At 44.3% G+C, this 25,159-nt stretch overlaps 1 protein-coding gene across 1 annotated transcript in view; it reads right to left on the bottom strand.

Moving 5' to 3' along the window:
- The window catches only part of COL17A1 (collagen type XVII alpha 1 chain), a 43,306-nt gene extending 22,479 nt beyond the window's left edge, over positions 1-20,827 (bottom strand). Inside the window, 19 exon segments of the mRNA XM_068949715.1 lie at positions 318-356; positions 998-1,213; positions 1,808-1,957; positions 2,570-2,614; positions 2,751-2,840; positions 3,401-3,565; positions 4,904-4,969; positions 5,329-5,400; positions 6,435-6,506; positions 7,292-7,447; positions 8,484-8,627; positions 9,408-9,455; positions 11,106-11,141; positions 12,140-12,187; positions 12,561-12,698; positions 14,139-14,237; positions 15,024-15,068; positions 15,805-15,870; positions 20,718-20,827. Coding sequence (XP_068805816.1) covers positions 318-356; positions 998-1,213; positions 1,808-1,957; positions 2,570-2,614; positions 2,751-2,840; positions 3,401-3,565; positions 4,904-4,969; positions 5,329-5,400; positions 6,435-6,506; positions 7,292-7,447; positions 8,484-8,627; positions 9,408-9,455; positions 11,106-11,141; positions 12,140-12,187; positions 12,561-12,698; positions 14,139-14,237; positions 15,024-15,068; positions 15,805-15,859 — 1,684 coding nt within the window. The 5' untranslated portion in view covers positions 15,860-15,870; positions 20,718-20,827.
- Between the last annotated feature and the right edge of the window lie 4,332 nt (positions 20,828-25,159).

Below are 25,159 nucleotides of genomic sequence, written 5' to 3'. Positions count from 1 at the left end.
TGCTTTCCAGCCCTCAGTGAAACAGGGGAATTTTAGGTGAATGTGGACACTTCACACCTGAATAGCATAGGATCAGACTCGTCCCACTAGCAACATACAGCACCTTGCCCTTCACACTGGCACAATGCAGGATTGGGTTTCCTGCATTAGTTCTGTGCAGGATTGGGCCCTCTAAAGTTTAAGTGGCAAACCAGCTTCGTGCTATTTTTGTTTAAGCGTAAACCTGCTTCACCCTTCTTACTGCCAGTTGCTCCTTCAGTTAAAAACCCACACTAAACTTGTGCACTGCCAGAGTAGAGGAACAGGACAGGGTGTACCTTTCAGACCAGGTTCTCCTCTCTCTCCTCGGAAGTAGCCTGCAACAAGAAATGAAGGGGCTGTTAGATTTCATGACACAATAAAATAGCTACTCTCTTCACCTACAAGTATCTTTTTAATTGGATTTTGAGGCCTGCAGGCAGCACAGGCTAACAAACACAGGATAGCTTTGGGAGCAGAGTTTCCTCAGAGCATTTGCCTTTGCAAATCCCAGAACTATAGAGTTACATAAAACCTCTGAAAGGAGAATGCATGCTCCTGTGGTCCCTACTCCTGTTTTTGACTCTAATACCCACTTTTGTCAGCCTTTTCCCATGATCTGTGAAATAGAAGTAAATCATCTTTCCCTTGCTACCAAAAGTAGCATGAGGAACAAGTTGGGGGGTTATTTTTCTGTGCAGTTCTTTCAAAATGGAAAAGTCACTTGCTACAGCAAATGTGACACATCCTGGCATACAATGGAACATCCACAGCCTCCTTTCTTCTCCTCTCCCTGCTGTCTTCGAGGGATGCACCACCAGCATTATTGTCAGTGGTAGCAATATGAGCCCCAGCATAGCCTGTCTATGAGGAGAGGTGAGGGCCCTAATTTGGAGAGACTGTATTGCACTCTAGCACTCTTTAGGTTCCCAGGCAATCAAAGCCTCCCACCCCCATCACAATCAAGGACCCTCCTCACCTCGTTCTATTTCCTTGTTCAGTCTGCTCTTCACCATCAGCCAAACTGACTCTTCATCTCCATAAGAGAAGGCTGAAGAGGGTGGCATGCCACGAACAAATTCTGCTTTTGAAACTTCCTTGTCTATATTCGCACTTGCTGGGTTAACTGTCAGGTAGCTGTCATTGATTCTTTCCAGGTCGTTCACACGAGATCTCAGCTGTCTCACTTCTTCCGCTGCAAGGTTAGAGTAAGACACTAGGGAAGACGCTGCTGCAGGCTCATGCCTGAAATACCTACTTCTAACAGCAGGGACAATGCAACACTGTCACACAACTCCGGCCACTGAGTTTTGCAGGATTCTGTGTCTCTTTTTTTCTAGCAGAAATATCTGGAGTTTAAATGACAGCTTTGGAACCTGTTAGTCTCTGAGGAGAATAAAGACATCAGATCTCAGGAATATCCTTACTTTCCTCACCCCAAGGCTATTTATCCCCTCATTGAAGGTTTATATTCCTTATTCATTCTTTCTGTCCATTTGTAGTATTTTGGTGGCACTCACAATCTTCAGCACTGAATATGCTCCTCCTCAGCTCTCTGGCTTGGAATATTTGGTAGGGAGTTTGGCCTCTTTGGCATTTTAAACCCTCTGTTACTCTTTCTATCCTATTCAGCATTTTGTTCCTCCGTATCAAACCTTCTGCTATAAGGAGAATGGGGGCCCTTCCTCCACAACTTTCCTTTCTCATTCTAGCTGGTTTCTGTTCAGTCCCAGCCTTAATTACACTTGAAGGTCTCTAACCTAAACCAGGTCTTGCCGTTATTTCTTACCCAGAGCAATGAGTCCAAAGAGCAATCCAAGAAGAAGCAACCAGGCCAGAAGCAAACCCAGGAGCCATTTCCACCAGCTACAGCAGGAACCACAGGGGCACCAGGATGGTGCTGATCCCACTGCACCCCCTGCATCACCACCATGTATTTCTGGAAGGGGGAAGGGACAATCTCCTGGTTAATGCAGGGCCTCCTTGACTTCAAAGTCAATAATCTCTTGAGAATAAGGACAGCAAGGTCAGATACATTATAAATAGGGCTATGGAGAAAAATCTTTGCACCTTACTCTGCACATGGTGGGTAAAACATAGTTGCTGTGGAAGCTGGAAATGGCATTTCCAATGGGAACCCCAATGGGGGACAACATTCAGTGCTTCCTAGAATAACAGTTGAAAATCATGACCCACCTTGGGCCAGTATGCTCTACAGTTTTGAGCCATAAATGACTGCAATAGTCAGCACAGTCCCTTCTGAGCCCCTTCCTCCCCATAAATCCTGGTATCAGGATGCAGCTGCATCATCAGCTAGCTGATTTCCTCCCTCAATAAATTGTGGCACAGCTGCCCACTCACCTAAAATCAAACCACAGGTGCACATTTCTCTGGTGCATGCTCTGCTCATTACAGGCAGAGTAGCCTCTTGAGCATGTCCTGCCTCTGATGTCATTACACAGAAATCATTCATCTCACATAAGGACGATTGTTTTTGAACATTGTGCTCTGCTGCTCCCTCTAATGAAAGAATCTGAATAGCACCACTTACCTGCATAAGTTGCTTTGTCCCTTGTTGGCACAGATTTTAGTCCTCCTGTTGCAACAGCAGCAAAAGAGGTCTTAATAGTCTTTCTATGCATGATCAAACTAGAAGTGTGAGATTATAAGGGGAAGCTGGTAATGGAGGCAGAACATAACTCTGTTGCATTGCTACAGGGACAAACTCTTACCATTTGCTTCTGATTTTAGGCCAGCATCTGCACCATAAGAGGAGGAAAATCCCTGCTTCTCTTTCTTCAAGGTGTCTTCTACAAAGGATCCTGAACAAGAATCATATGTAATTAAACGTATTACACCACCAGTTCAACCTGACCTATCTTCCTTTGTTGGCCAAAAGCGTGTTTTTCACTAGGAAGCCACAACAACTCTGCCAGTTTAAACCAGTAGCTGATCTAGCTTTTGCTTTCAAAGCTCCCGAGCTCCGGAGCTCTGTGAAATCTCCCTGAGGCACACGCTAGTGCTTCAAAAGTAAAAGTCAGACCTAGCCCGCAGCTTACATGGTTAAAAGCTAAATGCCCTTCTCCCTGCCTGCCAGGGTTTCATGTTTGGCTTGCAGGAGTTTGAGTCAGGTGCAGCGTGCAGAACTCTGAACTTCATAGATTGAGGAGACCTTATGGCTGCAGAGTTCTGCATGTGCAGGACTGGTCTTTATCGTACGTGTTCAGGCTACGCTGCTCTCACTGCAGCTGTGCAGTGTCTCTAGTCTCTAGTGTCTCTAGAATGTGCCCTGCAGATCCGCTTTGGGTGCTCTTTTCCCATATGATCACTCTCCATTTCTCTGCTCTAAGCATACCCACATGTCCTAAGGAAGAGAAGTTACCTCCATTGAGCCCAGTGGTAGAGGCACTAAAGACCTTGCCACTGTCCTTTGTCATGATCAAGAGCTCCATCTCCTTCTTGGCTGGGACATTCTCCTTCTCAAGCAGCAGGAACTTGCAGTCTTTGTGCAGGATGTCATCTCCCTGGGAGCTCAAAACAGTTCCTCCTGGAATATGGGTAGAAGATGTGAAAGAGGAGGAGATAAGTCTGGGGCCAACGAGTCACAAGTACAAACCACAGCACAGCTGTTCATTAAAACAGGAAGTCCCATTATGACTGGGGTTGTCACTACTATAAACTCATGGCAAGAGACACGCTGGTCACTGAGGCTGAGAGGAAAGCTGTGCATTTCATCAGATTTCTTTAGAGATGTGTAATTCATTAGCAGGGGAGTAGCTGCTATTGGAAATGAGAGCATTTGAAATCCAGTCATATATGGGAAAGGATTTGCTCAATAGCCTCTTTATTTCTCAAAAAAACTTACTACAGAATCATAGAAAGTCAGGCTGGGAGAGACATCCAAGGGTCTTCAAAGCTAGCATATCTCAAGCTGAGAGCATCACCTTTAGCAGAGGTACTCTGTGAAGCACAGAGCACTCTGTATCCTTGGGAGCCAGGTATGGTGATAAGGCATCAAACTGTTTTTAACTTACTGAGGTGGGGCTTAAGCCAAACGAGACTCAGAGGCATCAGTGTTGTCGCTCTCCTGCCCTTAGGCAAGAGGGTATATCAAGTATGTCTGAAATGGTGTACAAACCTGACCTTGCATGTGAATTGACACAACTCTGAAAATTAAGGTACCCAGACATTAATGCCATAACTTGAGCACAAACCTGGAATAAACATGTATTAGCAAAATTATCACAATTTTTATGGTATTTCTATCTATTTTTTAAGTCTTACCTTGGGAGTCCTCCGATTACAAAAGAAATCTAGCTTTCTTGACAGGAAAAAAAAAAAAGAAAGACTAATTTGCAGCTCTAGGAACTGCAGAAAAAAGCTGGAAAAGATGAATCCTAACAGTTCAAAGACCAAAGGCCAGTGGAAAGTCCTCAACAATTCTCATTGAAAAAAAAAACAATCTGATCATGTATGAATCAATACCCTGATTGGTTGAGGCTGGTACTACTTCAAAATGATGTGTTAGAGCAACCTTGCAAACGTGTGAGCTTCAAATGAAGTATGATTTCACAGGCAGGATTTTAAATGCAGTTGGCTATTGAGCAGCTGCAATAAAATCAACTAAGTTATTACAAAGTGGAGGAGACCTGAAACAGACCAGCTGACTTTCTCATTCTGAGCTTCTGGCTCATTTGCCTTCATTTCAGGAAGGCACTGGTGGGGGGCTTGGCTAGTGACTAGTTGTGCTTCTGAGGAGCTGTATGTTACTGTCACTCAGCTGGCTGAATCTCTGACTTATTTGTGTCATGATATGCTTGAATAAGGCCAGCACTCCACATGGCTTGCACAGCTATGTCTAAACAACTGTGAATGGCACACTCACCTGCTGAGGCAGACACGCCAGTACTAGCCATGGTGTTGCTCTGGGAAGTGTTCTTCAGCCCATATGCTGCAATGAAGAAATGCCAGAATAAAAGAGTTGGCTACCCACACCAGCCTTGGGCTGCACACCCTTTCAATAGTCTTTTCTCATTCGGGGCACGTAGGAGAGGACAACTCAAAGGAGTAAGGGCTTCCCCAGTGAAGAAATGTTTAGAGCTTGCACAGGCATTGAGAACCATTCCTCCACACGCAAAGTAGAGGAAACGCTCCTCTGTATCCTCTTACATCGCACTGCTGCACACCAGAAAAGGTGGCTGTGAAGAAGTCTCTGTCAACATGAACTTTCTAGCTGCTATGGAAAAAGTGGGAGAAGACAGCACACATTAGTGACTCACACAGTTTCTCTAGGCTTAAATAGTTGCTGACCTGTGGAGGCTGCAGTGGCATTTTGGGCCAGAGTTGCAGAGCTTGGAGATAGGTTGTTTTGAACACCAAACACTGCAGAGAAAAACAATGCAATGTGAGTTATGGGAGACCTGCAGTGCAGGTGCTAGGCTGGCTGAAAACAAAGCAAAATCAGTGAAGATAATGATCTCAGTGAATCCTGTTGGCTTGAAACCACCTCCAAGAAGCATCACAGGCCTAAGCATTTCTGTTCAAAGACCTTTCTTACAACACCCTTTTCCTCTCAGATCATTTTGCTGTAGAAGTTACTATTGGTCCAGGACAATAAGAGTGACCATTTCAAAACACTACCTTGAGTTAGACTGAGAAGCCACTCTCATGGCTGCATGCACATTTCCAAAGGAGGGGATTTGAGAAAAAGGATAAATTCGGAAAACTGGGTCTAGTCTGGCCAAGGAAAGTTTAAAGAAACAACCACACACACAATGTGTTGAAGTACTGTCCAGAGAGAAGCAAATGGCTTCGAACATGGCACTATGGGTGCCTGAATCAGTGTGGCAATGTTAGGACAGTGGTCAGACCGCTCTTAAACACCCTGCTCCCAGCAGGCCTAATCAGAGCCCTGCACAGTGACACTGTGCTGTGTAGAAAAATTGTGTGTTACTGTGAAAGGAAGAGAAGTGGTTTACTGACATAGAAGAGAGTCTGCTGGAAGTTATTAGCCAGGTGTAGCAAAGGAAAATTACAGACAAATTTGACAGAAGAGCAGTGGGCTCTTATGGATTAGGATATGTAAGTTTATCTTTCAAGGAGTTATCTTGTGTTGTCATGGGGGAAGAAACAGGTTGGCCTAGCAGATGTCTTTCCAAAGAGAAGTCATTCTTCTTGGGAAATCTCTAGTTTTCTCAGCTTCTCAAATAAAAACAGTCAGGCACTAATACCAGCTATACAGGGCAGACCTAGAGTAACTCCACTGAAACCAAAGAATAATGGTTGTGCAGATCAGTTGCTGACTCAGAGATCAGCAGCATAAGGAGAACAGAGTGACATAGGCATTACTTCAATGTATGGGTCTGCCAGGGCTGTTGCACTGTGAAAGGGTGAAGGGAAGAAGAGAAAAATCTGACCTGTTGAGGAAGTGCTCAGGCCCGTGTTCAGAGTGGGATTGCTGGGAGCCAAGTTATTTGGAACACCAAAGACTGCAAAAAGAAGAAGAAGTGAAAAGTTATTACTTCCCCGGAATCAGAATCCCAATGCCTGCAGGCCAGTGGCACAGCCACACAAATCTAAGAGTAAGGGTCAGTTGGAAATGTAGTTAGTGAAAATGCACAATAATTACACAGTGGAAAAATCTTGAAAATCGTGACACAGAACCTCTCTTGTACTGAACCCACAAAGGGGAGAAAATCTTATGTCAGACAAGTTGTAACGATGGGATAAGGTTAGAAAGCAAAGCCTTTAATAGCATGCTATCTTAAAGCTTCCTCTGCTTTTTCTTTGAGCTGGAAAATGCAGTATCCCTGGCATTTAGAAACGGGCCTCCCAGGGAATAATCAGTGCCAACATTTATTGACTGTGGAAGAATCTTTAATGTATAAAGATTGAAAGGTTAGGCCCAGTTATTCTTACAATGGATCAGGTTAATCCAATGTTAACTAGAGCCTAGCACTAGTTATGATAAGGAACTTGAGCCTGACCTCACTGAAGTCAACTATAAAGCTTTCATTAAAGTTCAGAGACAGATCAAGCAGTCAGGACAACTGAACCTCGCAAAGAAGGATTTTCAAATACAGGCAACGTAGCAGCAGAGAGCACCAAGTTACAGAAAATCAGAAAAAATTCATGCATATCCCCTGCTGTCTCCATTCTTCCATCATTTTAATTCTCCTTACTATGCAGAAAAAACACTGCTATTTGACCCAGTTTTAGTATGGAGTTACGTCCTTCAAGCAAACAGTAGAGCCCGGGAGGTCCAGGGAGGTACCTGATCCTGTAGAGTGAGACATAGCGTTGATCAAAGAAGAGCTCTGGGCCGTGCTGTTGTGGTATCCACCAAGGGAAGACCCGGCAGGCAGAGTAGAGGACCACATATATGAAGGGAGAGCAGTATTCAGTATAGTTGTATCATATGTCCCTGACACTGGGGAAAAAAAAAGCACACTCAGACACACACACAAAACAGTAGTGGTTTTCAATGAGACTTGGCGTGGGGCTTAGCATGCATTAAGGCATTCGAGGTTTGCATGGCTGACGACCTGATTTGCCTTAGGTTTCAATTACACTAGTGGAGTCAATGGAATGACTCCAGGTTAACATAGTGAACTGATCTCAAGCACCATCTCCTCTCGGCTGGTGAGGATTTTAACCTGAATTTTAACCCATGGAATAAGGACTGATGTGAGACCATGACCATTCACAAAATACCTTGAGAAGATTTCATTGTTTGCAGATGCTACGATATCAAAACACTTAATGCACTTGGGTAGATGTTCTTGTCAACAAATCATCCTGGGGCATGATACCTAAGACTTTTGCTTCCCACGTCTGTGGCTTTGGTTGGTTCACTAGTGTATCTGGACTGAAATTCACAGTTTCGGACAGGATTTGAGCCCTCAGCAAGAAAAAAGGCAGGGCTTGTTCCTATATAGTGGTGGAGAAGATCAGAGTGAATGTGAACACTGTTGCTTCAAGGACTGTAGTGGTGCTTATAAATAATAAAAGCTAGTTATGGGATTATAAGCAGCATTTCTATTATTATTAAGCACTATTGACCTCTGAACCACACAGTGTGGCCAGTAAATCAAACACTGACCCAAGTGTTGTATTCGGTGTTACTCTGCTCTGAGATCAGAGACCACACTGCTCTAAGAAATGCTTGCTTACAGCCCTGGTCTCTGTCACCAGCACCTCTGAATTAAAGCAGGATTAAAGCTGAATTAAAGCAGGAACTGGCTTAATTTTATGGAAGTCAGACAAGGCAACAGAAAGCCACCCAGGATGTCCCTTGGTAGGGCAACATCTGGACAGCCCTGGCATTCTGACCCTTTTTATATTGCCACCACTGCCTGGGACAGAGACCATGTATTCTTAGTCTGATGTTCTCAGCATCTGGAGGTTTCTCTAGCAGAAATTGTTTGGGAAGGCTCCAGCATTGCTAACCTTCCTCTGCCACGTACCTGATTGAGAGCTCTCCGTAACCATTTTTGTCTCCACCACAGCTTTTTTTGGTATTGGGAGAGTACTTGACGGTGATCGAGTAGGGCTGCAGCTTGCTGATCGACTTCCTTTCAACAAACGTTTCACATCATCCAGCTCTGTCCCTGGCAGGAAAAACAAGTGTACAGGCTAGTCCAAAACCCATTGTTTCTTTGATGTGTTACCAGAAATGCCTCAGGCCTTGCATAAGGCAGCCAGCAAGACACAAGGTTATTTCAGAACCCTCTAGTACTTTTATTTGGGGAAATGGTGATTCACTTTTCCAGTGTCTCTTCCAGTAAAATTCTGCCCTGGTGAAACCACTAAGTAGAATTTACCCTTGAGTATCCATGAAGTTGTATACTATTCTTCCCAGCTCTCCCAGTCTCATGCAAGAGGACTAACTGCTGGGAGTAAAGTTTCAGTGAAAGGGAACATTTTACTGGTTCTTCAACAGGGAGTTTGCTGGACATTGGTCCTTGCCCAGAATGGGACAAGATCAGCCAGTATAATCTTGCGCTAGCTAACCCTCCTCATGCTTGTTATTTGCGTAACAAGTGTAGTGTAGGCTAATTCTGGGCTATGGCACAATTCCAAGTCACCAGACTAAAGCATTTTTCCAGAACTCCTTCCTTTCCTAGGACTGCCACTGACCTCAATAGCAAAGCTTCAGGGTCTCATTCTGGCAGCTAAGTACAACTACATCCTTGCAAGATCACCATTTAACCCACAGCACACCTCCTTGTTCAGAAAGGGGATACAAGTGAAATTTCTTAACACAAAAGGAAAAAGGCATGACCTGTCATCAGGAAGGCTGGGTCTCGGAGACATTGCAGACGCACCTAAAGTAGTAATACCCCCAGTGTTATACCTGATCCCTATGGAATAAAAGCCATAGAACTTACATCTGCCAGAGGGTGACGCGCTCTGCAGTCGGACTCGTATTTCACTTTCTGGGAAGAGAAAAAAAGCAGATGATGAATTTATGGAGTGAGGTGCCCTTGTGCTCTGGGCTGGGAATGAACCTTCAGACTGAAAGGAATTTCTTCCTTCTTACTGTCTGGGTTACCTTGCTGTTTGTTTTTAGAGCAGCACTGGTGGTCCACATGCATTAGCTGTGCATTGGTTTGGGACGCTTTTTGTTCTGGGGTCAGATTTTGCTACCTTTTTTTCCAGAGAACAGTTTTTACTCCTTGAGGTCCTCCTTTGAAGTAAATATCACTGTTGGTGCCAGACTAACACAAGGCCTAATGATGCAGTCCTCAGTCACACTGATATCTGCGCTCATCACCATTTGTTATTACTGTCCTACTGGGTATAAACCTTCAGAGCCACAAGAAGCTTCAGGATTTTAAGAATTACTAAATACACAAATCCCCTACCGCTTCTCTAATGAAACTCACGCTGTCAACCCTATAACAAGCTGTAAGATTTAGTCCCTTATAACTTGCTGACTTCTCTGTTGACTCCTTTAATATAATGTCTCTCTCGACAAAAACTTACCTTGAAATAAAACTGCCAGATTACAAACAGCCATTTATTTAAGCCAGCATTCTCACCAAATATTCAGTGCTATTACTAGGTTTTACTGTCCAGTACAAGAGACTACAGTTGATCTGATCTGGTTGAGGCAAGCCCTAAAGCTTGCTGTCCACAAGCAAACTGGCCAGCCACCGTGTGTGACACATGCTCCTCCAGATAAAATCTGATGGTGCTTGCATTACAAACGAAACACTGGCTATGGCACTCAGGCTGATGGATTAAGACTATTTTCTGAAGTAACAGGGGAAGCTGCAGCTAGTTCGCTGGTGTCCATTTTATTATGTATGGCATAGTTCTGCTGGGAGCTCATGCTTTCCCCGTGTTCTGTGAGGATCTGACGTAGAATATGTGATACTCTCCAGGAGGCATGTGCAAGAGCATACTCCGATTTATATCCACTGCTAAAATTAACTTGGATAAAGTGACATTAGAGTTGCCTTCTCAAGCAACTGGGAACAGATATTAAACTCTTCCAGAGCAATTTAATCCTGCTTTCTCTAATGCTGCTAATAAATTAGCAGAAGAGTTGAATGATTTAAACAATGTAGGGTTTTACAATGAGCTGGCTAAACAGACCGCAGCAAGTTCACAATTCCCTCACCATCTCCCTACCACCAGTGTAAGATAATTTCAGGGAATGGCACCGTGGTTTGTCAGACAGATCTCAGTGGAGAAACATGAATATAGTTATTGACGTTTCTGTGTTTAAATACTTCAAAGGAGGTCACAGAGCATGGATGGACTAAGTTTACGGGGGTGAACAGATTAGGCAAAAGAAGATGTCCTCTGCCCCCTGATGCCCAGCTCCCTAAGCAGACCCTCCTTTCTGACACAGCCCCAACCATCATAGCCTTCACTGGGATCAATTTTTACACCAAGCCTGCTTAAACGATTGCTCACAGATAGATGGTCCACATCTGCAATGGTGTAAATTCATGTAGCTTAGCTGACTGCTCCAGACTCAAACTGATTGATTCCAGCTAAGGAACAGGCCCATTTAATACACACCAAAACAAACCCAAGGAAACAAAGGAAGCCTCTGAAAGAACAGTATCACTCACCTCGACTTTGGCTTCGCCCTCTTGTGGAGGCAGATGCTGTGAACGGCAACAAGAGAAAAGCAACATTAGACTTCACTGCCTGCTGATTCCTATGAAAATGAATGCATGGACCTTGCTCAGAGTGTTGTGATTCAGGTAGTAACCTTCTTTACTTGGGGCACAGCTGGGGAAACTGAACCCTCAGAGTTTATGCCAAGCCTCCTTTACATCTCTATAGAGAGATCTCGAGGAATATGTAGCACCTCTAGCATTTCTGGACAAGCTGCTGTTCCTGTTTATACACATAAATATTGTTCATAGACCTTGATTTCACATGTCAACAGGCCAGCAGGAAGCTAATAAGCATGTTTACACCGTGAGCGAAGGTTGGATGCTGTGGAACCTTGACTCTTCTCTGAGCCAGAAAGATGGCCTAATCATACGGTTTTACTGCCCGCGCTGAGTAAAATCTGCAGCTTAAGGAGTGGACAGGGCAAGCTCATACCTGCTGACAATACGCAGTGTAAATATATCCCTTGATATCCAGTTGATCTGTCTAATTACACAACGTAAACATGGCCAAACCTAGAAAAGAGCTACTGGAAGCGTATATCCAACAATGGCTCAGAATTTTAAGGGGCTGGGCTTTCTCACTTGGAGATATTCCCCCGAGTATGGGCCAGAAAATACCATAAAGTCTTGCACGTCTATTTTTTCCTGTGCATGTCCTATGCTATGTGGGGGAGGTGGCTCATAAAAACAGCTGAGGTTAGCAGATATACAGTAAACAGCCTTTGCTGAAATACGTATCAGCTAAAGACCCTTCTCTCAGTTGTGTTAATGTAAATCCCAAATAATTCCTCAGAAGTCATAGAGCTGCACTGGCTGCCCAGTGCAGAGGCAGCATGCGTATAGCAAGGCACAGCAATCTTCTGCTCTCGGCAGGTTTCACCCCTCCTTGTGTTCTTATAAATGTGATGTGCAAAAAGCCATACAGTCACCAGCTGACAAGACCTTGCCATAATGTTCAGAGGAACGGCTCTGAAAGAACATACCAAACTCTTTTCTGGGGAACTCGGGAGAAGAGTTAGCACTGGAGCTCCCTGCAAAGAACAGAAGGGTGTTCATTAATACTTTGTACAAGATCATAAAAAGCTTTCCAAATCTATCTTCCTGGTACCTCTCTGATCTCACTGGATAAAAAACATTGCCATTTAAAAAGAGCTATTCAGAACTACATAAAAGAGCTGCTAATGTCCTTCAACAACAACATGCCACAATAACTGTTATGAATGAGCATTACTATAGATAGGACTCTTATCATTAAAACATGTCCCTTGTGGCTTATTTCCTAGTAAAAACCACAATGGGATTCCTGTGCTATTTGAGACGATCCTGCATTAATGTCCTGAAAGTCCCAGCTGACCTCACAGTGCATTACACATTGCCCCCATTCTACAGCATGTTCTGTGATACCTTCATATGTTGCATGGCGGGTGACATAGGTTTTCCGTTCAAATGTTGAGCCAGGTGATTTGGTGAGAGTAGAGCTGGGAGACTGGGTTTGTCTGTAGCCGGAGGATGATGATGATGAATTCATTCTAGTGCTTCCACCTATAGGTGAAACAAATCCCCCCTCAGCAAACTGAAGGATATGCCCTGGATATAGAAGGCGATGCTCTATGTTACTGTCTTCTGAGCTGGATAAATTTGTATTGGTAACTCAAAACTAAACACAGGCAAGAAACACACTCAGATCTAACTCTGACTGTCCTCAGAATTCAGTACAGAGAGGAGTTACTTTATGGTTTTAGAAGGAATATTGCCAATGATGTCAACAAGAGCAGGTTTGTACAGAGTCCTTGTGATCTCAACAGAATGCTTTCTTGCCCATTTTCCCCCTCTGCAAGGACCTGTTTTGTTCTTTGACTTCCCCACTTAACTCAGCAGAACAAACTACAGTGACAAGCGGGCCTCTGTTGGAGGCCTTCTCCAAGCAAAGCGGGAAAGCAGGGATCAGACAGCGTTTTGCAAAACTTTAAGAGCTCATTATCTCAGAAGTTCCTTCTCCACACACTGAAAAGAAGTAACAGGGGAGACGGCAATCCAGCAGAGTCATTTCAGTTAGAGTTTGCAGGGCTGGGTTCTGTTCTCATTTAGACTGATACAAATCTAGACAATTAGACTGTACTTTCACTGGAGTTATTTCACCTTTTCCTTGAGGTGAAGTGACTCCACACTCCGGGCTTCAATTGGTAAGGAACTGACTGTCTATCAGCTTGGAGTATGGCTAATTCTCCCTCTGAGATTTCAAACTACACTGCACCTCCTTTGACTTGTCAGCTCTTCTGGGGCATGGAGAATATGTTCTGATACACTCATTACCCAGTCTGTCCCATTGGGGACAGAGAGAGGGGTGTGCCAGAAACCTGGCTGTGAAGTTTATCCTCCAGAAACCTTCACTATGGCAGTCGAGAAGCTGGAGGAAAAACGTTGTTGAGAAGAACCCTATTTCTACAGAACAGACAGAAAATACTTAGTTGGCGGGTCCAGAAAATCTCCAGGCAGTTCAAAGTGCTAAAGCCATGAACAAGAACAAGGAAGTATTCTTAAATAATGTTCTATTCTCAACAAGATCAAGAAACAGAAACACCAAAGTTGTCTCTAAAACAAAAACTCTCAGTAAAGTTTTGTTTTGGAAATCCTGAAAGGAGGCAGTTTTGGTTTTTGAATGACTTAAAACCAGCAGAGATGGCATTTTTTGTTGTGGTTCCCCTGAACAGTAAAGGATGTTTCAAAGGTTAAAGGCAACTAAACTGAAATTAAGTTTTCTCTGTAGAAAATGGAAATTTTGCTATTTACTCATGCATCCTCACACCCAGCTTTAGGGAAGGAATACCTCTGCTTTGAGTGTCTGTGGTTTCTGCTTTCACAAACCCTGTTTTCCTCACATCTGACCCATCACACCTTCCTGCCCTAAATCTCTCCTCAGCCCATCTGTGCTGCCTTTGCTTCCTGTTTCCTCACTGTGCAAAGTCTTCACTTGTTACTTACTTGAAGTCACACAGCTGCTGCCATGGGTGTAAGACCTCTTTTCCACTCCGCTCCCTCCAGTGTGGGACGATGTTTTGAGCCCACTGCTACTCCCTCCTTCTGGAAGAGATGAGCACAAAATGAGACATGCTCTCAGAGTAAAAGATGAGGAGAAGAGTTAGGAAGCTGCAAGACGAGGCAGGAGGTACCAGAGCTGGCCTTATACTCAATTACAAAGACAGTTGCATGTCTGAGAAGATATCAGGACTGCAGAGAAGTGCCTTGGCAGAGCAGTTAAGCAGTCACACTGCAGACCTGGCAGGTTTGTAGTCAAATTTTGCTCTGCATATGGGCTGAAGTATGCTCCTGATAACCTTCATCATAAATGAGACAGAGGAACCACTTTCCAACCCAGCTGCAGCAACCTAATCAAGAAATGCAGTGGTATAGAGAGTACAGAGGATTCTTCCCTATTTATTGCACAGAGGTAGAAATCACCTGTGACCTCTTACACTATCCAAAAGTGATTCACCCACTGTTGCCAACTGAATAAGATGATGGAGGAATACACTGCATCCCCAGCAGTGGAAGCTGATGACCCACTACTTTTGAGCTTTGTCCCCAAGAGACAGTAACTGTTGCAGCCCTTCAAGAGTCTAGTCTACAAGTCTTAGCGGACTGCATGGCTTCCTTGTTTCTGACAATACCCAGACAGCTCCCCACATACTGCTCCTTCTCTCCACTAACAGTACTGGGAGGCATTTCTGAAAACAGCTTCTCTTGGGGTGCAAGCCTTTTTTGCACCCAGACCTGCTGCACCCAGGAACTTGTAGAAATAGTGCAGCTAAATTGCATGGAGAGGCACAAATCACTGACCAACTCATCTTGTAGAACATAACTACTTACTAGGTGGTAAGGAAGTCAGTCTTGTGGTTACAGTCTCTGTAATAACTGAGGAAAGAAAAGGTTGCAGAAGTTAATGCATTTTAATCTAGCCACAGGAGTTCTACTTCATTCCCATGGAGGAGCAGGACTCATTCAAGGAAAAGTCCCTTAACACGGGGACTGCACCCTCCCAGTGCAGCCCAGGGGGCTGCACCCTTCCTAACACACCAGCTTTTTCCTGTTTTTGTTTGCAGGCCTTTCTCACATTGCAGCTACAGAGTACACCCCTGCCATGAAAGATTTTTCTTTACAAATTCCCTGTGCAACATGGAAGTATTATTATTTCTGGGTACTTCTGAACCACAGACATCGCTGTAACTGCAAAAGCCATGGTCTGACCCTTGACTAGCTTCCCACCAGCTAATTCCCAGACTGCCAGCAGTGAAACTTACCCTCTGTTTTACACTGAGCCAAAAAAGATATTTAAAGGGCATGTTCTAGGCCAGGTATGGCCTCAGTATCACTGGCAGGAAGAGAACCCACAAGTCTGTGCTACTGGTAGAAGTGTTACCACGGGGCAGTCATCTCTGGTTATATACTCAGACCATGCTAAATGTTTCCAAACATTTGATATTGCCCCATTCTACTCCTTATTTTAACTTTGACAGGGAAACACGGATAGGTGCAGGACCCCAGGTTCTGGATCTCTGGTCAGTATTCAACTCCTTACAAAACAGCATCCGGTTCTGGGATTTTTGGTGCGCAACCTTATCCTGTGATAGGAGAATAAAGTTCTCCTTACGTCTTTCAGTAACTTCTGATCCATCTTGCCTTGTTTTCTTTGTTACAGAATCCATACCATTGCCACCTGCAGGGAGAGCATAGAGACTGCACTGAGAACTCTGCGCATAGTAGGAGATGACAACAGCTCCCCAAAGGTCCCACCAGTTTTCTCCTTTCAGCTGGGGAAGGGACTGTCTGGAACCCACCTATGCCTGGAACCCACCTATGCCCGGGAGTTTAAAGTGCCCTTCCAAAGCTACGTGAGTATTTATTACTACTGGACCAACAGCACTCTCCCACTAAACCAGAAGCGGCACAATGCAGCAGGGCTGAAAGAGTAGGAGGGGTTATGAAGCCAACAAAAGAGGCTGGGGCAATGAAAGCCCCTAAGCAAAGCCACTCAGTGCTGGAGAAGCTTAGATTTGACTTTATATCCAGACTTTGTGGCGCTTTGCCATGGCCTCTAGGCTTGCCCCCATCAAGGTTTGAACAAAAACACAGGATCCAAACACCACTCCCACACATCTACTCTGGGCAGGATTCAACAACACAGGACTAGAAATGCAGACAGCTGCAGGAGTTCTGCCTCCATTAGCTACCAGAATGTGCCAATGCTGCCAGAAAGCATAAGCAGAGATATTGCTGTACTGTGATGGCAATACTGTGCGCTCTCAGGGTGTACTGATGCTGAAACCACAGCACTGATTTTAGTGAAACAGTAAAACACTTGAGGTACTTTTAAACTAGCTGTTTTGGGCAACAAGGAAGTTAGGGTACGAAAGTTTATCTTGCTTTACAGGCAGAGTGGTGACAGCTTGGAGCCCGTGTCTGTGGCTATGGAATCGGAACTAATTAATTTAATGCTAGCTCAGGTCAATCTACATAGTATTGGAATCACTGGTGTGACTGCTGTGCGTACTCTTCCTTCATGACTTGGATCCCTCTCTAGTCCAAAACACAATCCCTGGCAGAGCTATGAATGTCTGCCAAGGCAGGAATACCACAAAGACATACTGTGACTGTGGAAAAAAAACATCAGCCAAGAGAGAAATCTCTCCTGTCAGAATGAAATACACAGTTGCTCGCTTCTCATCTCTCTAAGATAACATTTCACCTTGTGCAGCCACAAACACAAAGAAGGAAGAGATTTTAATTAGTGCAGAAGGTGATAACAGGCAAAATCTCTCCACTGCCTTTGAGGGCTCCTTCCTAAAACCTGTAGAGCAACCATACAGGAAACATCATACTTAATAGGAAGAGTCTACAAAAGCTTTGGGCAAAATGCCTTTCAAGCTCTTAGAGTCCAGGTCAATGCAGAACTGTGCCCTCCAATTCAGGTATCATTTGTGTTTGACCCTCTTGATTACACCTACTTGTCTGCAAAGCATCTACCAAGTAGCCTTCCTGGATGCTATACTTGTATTGCCCAGGCATAAATGACATAAGGCAGGAGGAAGCAGAGTTATCTGGAGGAGTACCTGAAACTCAGTTACAGTCCTGTATTTGAATAGCTTCTGCTATTCCCAGAGCTGGCCAGGAACAATTTGAGCTTAGCAGGAGCGCTACCAGTCAAGCCACGGTATGTCATGCTTCCCACCATAAACTCAGCTAACTTGGTGGAGAACACCCACAGCCCTGAGCCCCCACCCTCTGCACCTCACACCCTGAATCTGGGGCTCCTGCAGCCACATCCGAGTCCTTACACAACCTTGGTGGCAGGACACTACCCAGCCCTCCCACAGCCCTCCCCTAACACAGGGGATTTCCATGAGATTATCCAGGGAGCTGATTCCGAGGCACAGGCAAGACCTGAGCCTTGAATCAGGAAAGGGTTACTCCTCCTGCAGAATGCCAGTACTCTGCAATAGAGGGGTTCTTGGTTATTCACTCCAAGAAAAGGCAATTTCTCTCTTAGTCTTTACTTTAGAGTTTGCATCAACAGTGGAGGCATCTTTAAAGCTCCTTTTCTAAACACAGATGCTGGAAGCTGTTGCCTAGATGTCAGCACTTTTGGCTTTTACAACTTTCTGGCAGGGAACACAGCTTTATATTTGGAAGCTGCTTCCCTACTGCTTTGTGGCACCAGCACTCCACTCCCTTTCCGCTGCTGGGTGGCTGCACTGGTCACAGACACGGGAAGAGGCCAGCACTACCATGGGGTAAATGTATTTTCCATGTCCTTCCCTACTACTGAGAAAGGGGAATATTTTGCTCTGATACCAATCAGGAAAAAAAAAAAAAAAAAAGAGAAGAGGTTTAAAGCATATCTTTGAAGCCACACATCCCACAGCCCAGCCCTGCCACGTGATGCATTTGGTCTATGTTGCGTGTGTGTCTGCAACGTGAATGCAATAGCTAGCCCAACTTCCATTCCAGTAGACTGACTGAGCGTGATTTTCCTTATTTGCCAGGATTGACTCACTTCAGCAACTTCTCTTATCTGGATTCATAAAGTCATAGTTGCAAGCTATGTCTGAGGCAAAATAATAGCACTGTTGAATCAGAGAAACCATCTGCAACTATCCCTGAGTGAAAAGCAGGAGCTTCTGAAGTGGGATCACTCTCAAACAGTGCAGGCAACATACAAGCGGGCAACACTGTGGCTGCTTTAACATCAATCTGGGGATTGGAGAGGGTCAGTGGCACCCATAAAAACAGGGAACTTGCAGACCTTAATGGCACTGGGAACCAGGAGAGGTTGGTTCTAGTGCTGTTGCACTTGTAGAGATCGCACTGAAAAGCAGGATAGTGGTAGTAGCCCACCTTTGCAAAGTGTATTTAGATCTGTGCTTCCCAAAGAAGCCCAGCATTGCGGGATGCCTCCTGCAGCCCCCGTTCCACCCGACAGCAGCACAGCACACTGGCAAGATGATACCATCAAAGCACAGACCACTGATATAAATCACTGAACATCTCACTTTAAGCACAACTGCTTAACCTGCTGAGCTGGGCTTTGTGTGTCACTTGCTTTCACTGACTGAAGAGCAGATTGACTGCAGCCAGCTCTTCCAGACATACGAATGCAGCCTGAGGACACTAAGCCAGTCTCAGGTGGGATATTCACATCTCTCTGGCTAGTTCAGACACACGATATTACTTGTGTGCAATGGCAATAAAGACTATTACAGATATTTTTCAAAGGGGAGGGGAAAAACTATTTTATAGCCATGAAAATATATTTTAATGGAGACAAATGAAAGCAGGCACACGTTTCAGATCTGTTTATTCCTCCATACTGGTCCTTCCAGTTTCCATGTCAGAATGCTGTTGCATTCTCACAGCACCCATCCTTTCAGCTCTCTCCTCCCTCCATTAATAAGGCTCCTGCAGGCACTCCATTAGGAAAAGAGGCACCAGCAGGTGCTGAGATTAGTAGTATTTAATATCAGAGGAACCCTTTGATCACTAATACACTGAGACTCAGTAGAAGCCTCCAAATCACGTCACTGACAATGTTAAAAGCAAATGCCATGGCTCCCATTGTATCAAACATCCTTTAGGATGCCCCTTCCTCTTAATCAAGCCTTTCAGGTGCCTCCGTCCCAGGACTAACAGAACTGGTTAACAAATGGCCCTCTATTTCTTTCACCCAATAGTCTAGGAATCTGACCTTCTTACTCTGCTTTAAAAGCTATTCCTTTCACTTTCAGTTATTCTACCAAACCCAACACAATTAGAATCAAACTGACCAAATAAAGCTTCCAAATCTGCTCGTTTAGTAGATTCATTGAAATGATGCTAATGCCAGGAAAGCAGTTTAGATGCCTGACCAAAGCTTGGATGTGGCATAGGAACCAAATTCAACTCGTGTTGAATTGCCTAGCCTGTGCTAGGCTTTCGGACACCAGTATGTGCTCACTTCCCAGAGCACAAGCAGGAGCACTAGTTGCACTTCACTTGGCACTGCCAGGTGCCTTCCTTTCAAAAAAGTGTCTTTTCAGTGTCTATTTTATTGTGCTGCCCAAAGAGAAATAGCCCCAAAGCAAGGCCATGCTGACCTGCATAAACCTCTTGCCCCGGCACAGAAAAGGAGTTGAACAATCTGATATTATACAAAAAATATTTACAAAACAGGTAGGTGCTATTAGCATCTTCCACAGCTGAAGAAACTAGTCACAGAAGCAAAAAGGACTTGCCCGAAGCCCCTCTAAGAGCCAGTCCAAAGACAGGAAAAGAAGAGAGGTCTTTTACCTTATGTTCCTGTGTTCAAATAGCTAGACCCTGGTGCAGAAAGGATTCTCAAATCAGACTTTTCTTACTTATTGTGACAGAGCTTCAAACACACCTTACAGTGCCTCCTAATCTTCAGTGACAAAAATGTGGCCCAAAGTCCATAATCAATGACTCACTGCTGATAACTAACCCTGCTCGTCTGAGTCAAAGCAAAGCTAGACCATGGCAACACAAACTTTCATTCAGAAGTACTTCCAGGCATTCCCAGGACTAGAGATCAATTCTTTAATACTATGCCCTCCATCCAGCATCTAAAGCTTCAGTTTACAGTCATTCCTGCAGAGCATTTCAAATCTGCTCCGTTTTTAAAACGGCCAACAGATGACCCGCATGTCACCATTTCACCCTTACTTACAGAATAGAGAACATTCATCTAAACTTTTTCTATTTGCACAGTGGCTTCAACAAAAAGTATTAAAAGTGTACCCACAACCCAGCTTCTTTTTTCTTATCTCCCAGTAGATATATTCCTCTCACTTAGTATTCATTTAAAAAAAGAGCTATATTCGCTGACAAACATATAAACCAAAATGACCCAGCTCTTATATAATCTTATTTTTACATTGTATACTACACAGAAGAAACATGATCTCCTCCATTTTGCCTGAGAATACAGGGTTGCCCTGCAAGGAATCTGGAAAAGAAATAATGGAGGACTTTTTTTTTTCTTCTTCTTTTTTTTTTAATAATGTAACTTACCTGGAATTCTTTGGTTAACAAACTGGAAATCTGTCTTTCTCCTCAGCCGTTTCCTTTCTACCAAAATTTGCCACCTACGCTTTATACCGTGCCTCTCCAAAGGTGTGTGGAATCTGAGTGATCATCCAAGAATGTTCTTGTATTTAACCTATTTTATTCTCCCTCTTCTTGCGCTTTCCAATTTCTCGGCTCTTAAACAAGCTCTGACAAAGGCATATTGTGGTTTCCTGCCTCACCCTAAGCTTCCAATTATCTGACACTCACTGGAAAAAAAATCTGCCTCCAGGAATCAAACTTTATTGAAAGCAAGAATGCTCCTACCTATTTGCTCAGGTAGATTAACCATTTAGAGTCCAGACAAGCAAGGGCATGAAGGAAAAGAACGGCTATGGCAGTGCTTTTTGATACATGATCTGAGCGTTTTAACATGCCATTTTCACCTGTTTTGGTTTTTTCTTACAGAAAGCTTGTGCAGCACCTGCTGACATCTCTGCAAAGCTGGCTGCAAGCTAATCCTATTTTGCTGCTTGCGGGCAATGGGCTAAACTCCCAGCTAGCACAAACTGGTGCAAAACCACTCAGGTCAGTGGCCTGGACTGGCTTGCAGACCCCATAGATATTTATGCTCTATTCAGGAGGCAGCACTATTAATAAATACACCAAACTGAGCAAGGAACAAAATCTCTTTCACGTCTGACTTCTGCAGATTTCCCACTCAATTGGAATTGGAGCAGAAGAGCAGCCATGGTGGGTCAAAGCAAAACTCCACATACCTCAGGATCCTGCTTCCCACCATAACCCAAACCAAAAGCCAAGGGAACATTATGTGAACAGAACAAGCATAGGCTGATAACTTTTGGTATACGCTGGAGACTTCCTGAGGCAAAGGTAGCAGCTTTGCAATTATTTCTTGATGGATTTTTGTCCATTAATTTGTCCAATTAGTTTTTGAATCTGTACAGTATTTTAGTATGCAAGACGTCCTACAGCAAAGCTTAACTATACCTTATGTGAAGATTTTTGCTCCTGTTGAATATGATGTGCCATTTGATGCCCGTGTTTCTGTATAAGAATTAGAATTCACCATGGCTTTTCTCGCCCTACATAGGTTTTGAAGGACTTGATACTTTTGAGAACTTGATACTTCATATGCATTTTTGCATATATCTTTTGAGGGATTGTAGCCACGCAGCGCCAAGAAGATCATACTCTACTCTTTTAAGTTTCAGATTGGAAATTTCTGAAGGTGTATGGGGACACGGCTGGGACACAACCCTATGCCATTGCTCCAAAGACTAGGACTAGTAGTAACTTCTTCAGAATTCATCAATGCAGCTCCTAAATCCTAGAATTTGTATTTATATCTATCTTTACCCAGATAGGTATTTATGAAGCATAATTTCGTCCTTGCGTTATCACAGCACCCTTGACTGCATCCTGAACACCAGTCAAGGGATATTAAGCTGTCTAAACATGCTGCGTGTGGTAATTAAATCACTAAGAGATGTAGATCTTACCCTGGGTCCTGGCCAAACTGCGCTCGGCTTACGCCTTGTCAGAGAGCACAGAAGTGGCTTTAGCTTTATGACCTTCATGTGACATAAAGATTAGGCATTACTGTCCCTTTTATTATCATCAACTGTACTTGAACCTGGCACTTTGGTCATCTCATTTTACATCTGTTTCCAGCACAATCTACAGCTGTGTGCCTCTGGCGTGCGATGCTTACAGACAGAAGTTCATGGAAAGACAGCACTGGATACACCGGGCTGTTCTAGCTCTGTAACGCTCACCAGTATGAGAGGGACTCACTGAAACAGCACAGAGACTCTACTTGAGCAAGATACAGGACCTCACTTTTTAAACTAATGCCCACAGGACTGGAGGAATTCTCTCCCTCCTTTGTCTTCCAGTTTTCTTTATAAACGTATAAAGAAAAGAAGAAGCCACAGCAACTTTGATAAAATAAGTACAGTAGAAGTACAGAAGTACAGAAGTACTGTACAGAAGTACAGTATTTTAACCCCTGCAATGTGGGCAGTGGCAAAGACACCGGTTTAATGTTTCCTGACAACAAAGTGTTTTTGGAGCCGCTCTTCTTGAATCATTTTGCCAATTTCTTACAGGGGAAAAAAAAAAGAGAGAGAGAGAAGGTGGGGGAAATGACACAGAGGTGCCTTAAAAGGAAAATGGAAACATCACACCTTGAAAACCACTGACTGCATTTGAAAGTGGAAATCTAGGAGGAGATGAAGCTGGTAAAATCTGTCTGATGAAACACATTGTTTCACACAAGTTCCTAATGGCATGCGTTGTTATCAAGGCCATAATTTACAGAGGGCCTGAGCAACCTGACATTTCCATGCAATCAGTGGTAGCCTCAGGTGTTCAGAGACACTGAAAGCCAGGTGCTGTGTCTACCTGAACTAGTGCAGTGAACTGCAGCAGATCTAGTTTTAGGCAACTGAATCCCTTCTTACTCCTGCACAAGAGGAGCCTGAAGATAGTGTCAAAGCTGAACCACCTGGTCTAGTTATAGCTTTCTTCTAGGACCTTAAGGATAGGACCACATGTTCATGGTTTAGAAACTGCTGAGCAGTGATAACGTGGTATCTGTGACGTCAAATGAAGTTCCGCAGCATCAGATAAGGTGCTATGCTACCTGCACACTGTTCAGGCAACTCTGTCCCAACAGACACATGAAGTATATGGCTAGTGAATCAGCCAGGAATCTGCCTGGAACAGTGCAGGCCCACATAAAGATGGTTCATATAGGGAAGAAGAAACCACACCTATTTCCACATAGCAACTGCAGTTCCCTCCGTGCCTTGGTTTTACACGCTGAGGCCAGGCAGCTACTGAACCAACCAGAGCCTTGCACCTGAGTCACTCCTTGACTCAGTGCCCTGAGTCCAGTTTGCATATCACTTGAGAAACTCATCATGACTAACCTCAGGCATGAAAAAAAGCCTTGGGGAACTGCTCATCACTTTTGGGATGCCTGGAGGTGAGTAATATCAGGACGCAGAACAACTTTGCTAACACAATCTCCCAGGTCACAAGAGAGTTCGATGAGCAAGAGAAGCCATCTCTGCTTCTATTCATTAATTAATATAAAAGTCGTACAGCTCAGCTAAGGACTATCTTTTCTCTTTCCTTCTGGGTTATACAGCAGTCCTCACAACAGGAGGCCTACTGCAGCTCTTGTTTTACCACAGTGCAAACAATAAATAGCAATACTTACAATAAAGCTACATATGCATATGGAGCATTATTAAACACTGATCCTTAACAGTGCATGACAAACTGAATTTGACTGGTCCAGAGAGGAGTAACTGGACTGTTCTGGTGGGAGAGAGAGAGTGGAAGGAGGTGGGGGAAGACTCAGGCTTTCTGTTCTTACTATCATCAGGTGGATTGGAAGAGGGAGACCCCTCAGGAGCATGACCATGGCTGCAACCTCATTATATCTCTGCCCCTGTGCTGGAGAGAGCAGACAGCTTGACTCTCCAGAGATGTGGCAGGGCAGACGAGGCATCAGGATTCTATCTGCTCTATGGTCCCTGGCAGTCTGCTACCACAGGCAGCTGTCTAACTCTGCCCAGAGACAAGCCTGTGCACATAGACAGTAGGGCCATGATGACTATCGGGTGTACTGCAATGCAACTGCCTAATAGTTAGGAGCAAGCAGTCCAGCCCTGCGTATTCCTAGGTGGGGAAGGATGTGCTGCATTCTGCATTCTGTGTTTGGGGCAAGTTTTGGTTACCGATAAATACAAAGAAAACGCATCTGTGACCTCTTAAAGTCCCCTCATTCTCCATGCAGCTTTTTCTGTGCATCAGTGCTTGGGAACATTTTCCACCCTGGTACAGGTCAGGCTGTGCAGAAGAAGTTGGTGGTCAGAGCCAAGAGTTACCACCCACCTCAGATCACCGCAGAGGGCACTGAGGCTGGGATGTTAACAGTCTTCTCTTCAATGGTCACATGCTGTCCTCTCTCTCTCTTGCTCTGCTTCCTACCTCACCCATGGCAATTAGGGAGCTACCACAGCCGTCCAGCAAAACTCAGCGTCTGCCAGGGAATGCAGCCGTGAAGCAGATGGACTGGTTGCTGCTGCTCTGAGGGATACGTGGGTTTATATTAAGTAACTTTCATCTGTGACACTCCTCTCTTTCCTAGTGCTGGATTAATGAGTAATTCTTTTCACTTTGTCCTGTAGATAAGAGTTGCCTGCAACATCCTCTGCATGTGGCAGCACAGCTATGAACTGGATTGAGTCTTTTATCTAGCGCTGCTAGTTACTCACCATCTACACACTGCCCAGTAAGCTTGGGCAAAGACTAAGGAACCAGTCCTTGAGTGTTTTATTTAAGAGTGCAAAGTTTGCTTCATAGGGTCAAATAATTCCCTATCCCTCAGCATTTCGAAAACTGCTGACTGC

This window comes from Struthio camelus, chromosome 7 (assembly GCF_040807025.1).
Source record: "Struthio camelus isolate bStrCam1 chromosome 7, bStrCam1.hap1, whole genome shotgun sequence".
NCBI classification, from domain to species: Eukaryota; Metazoa; Chordata; class Aves; order Struthioniformes; family Struthionidae; genus Struthio; species Struthio camelus.
The sequence above is the reverse complement of the archived record's forward strand: the minus strand, read 5'-3'. Positions and strand labels throughout refer to the sequence as shown.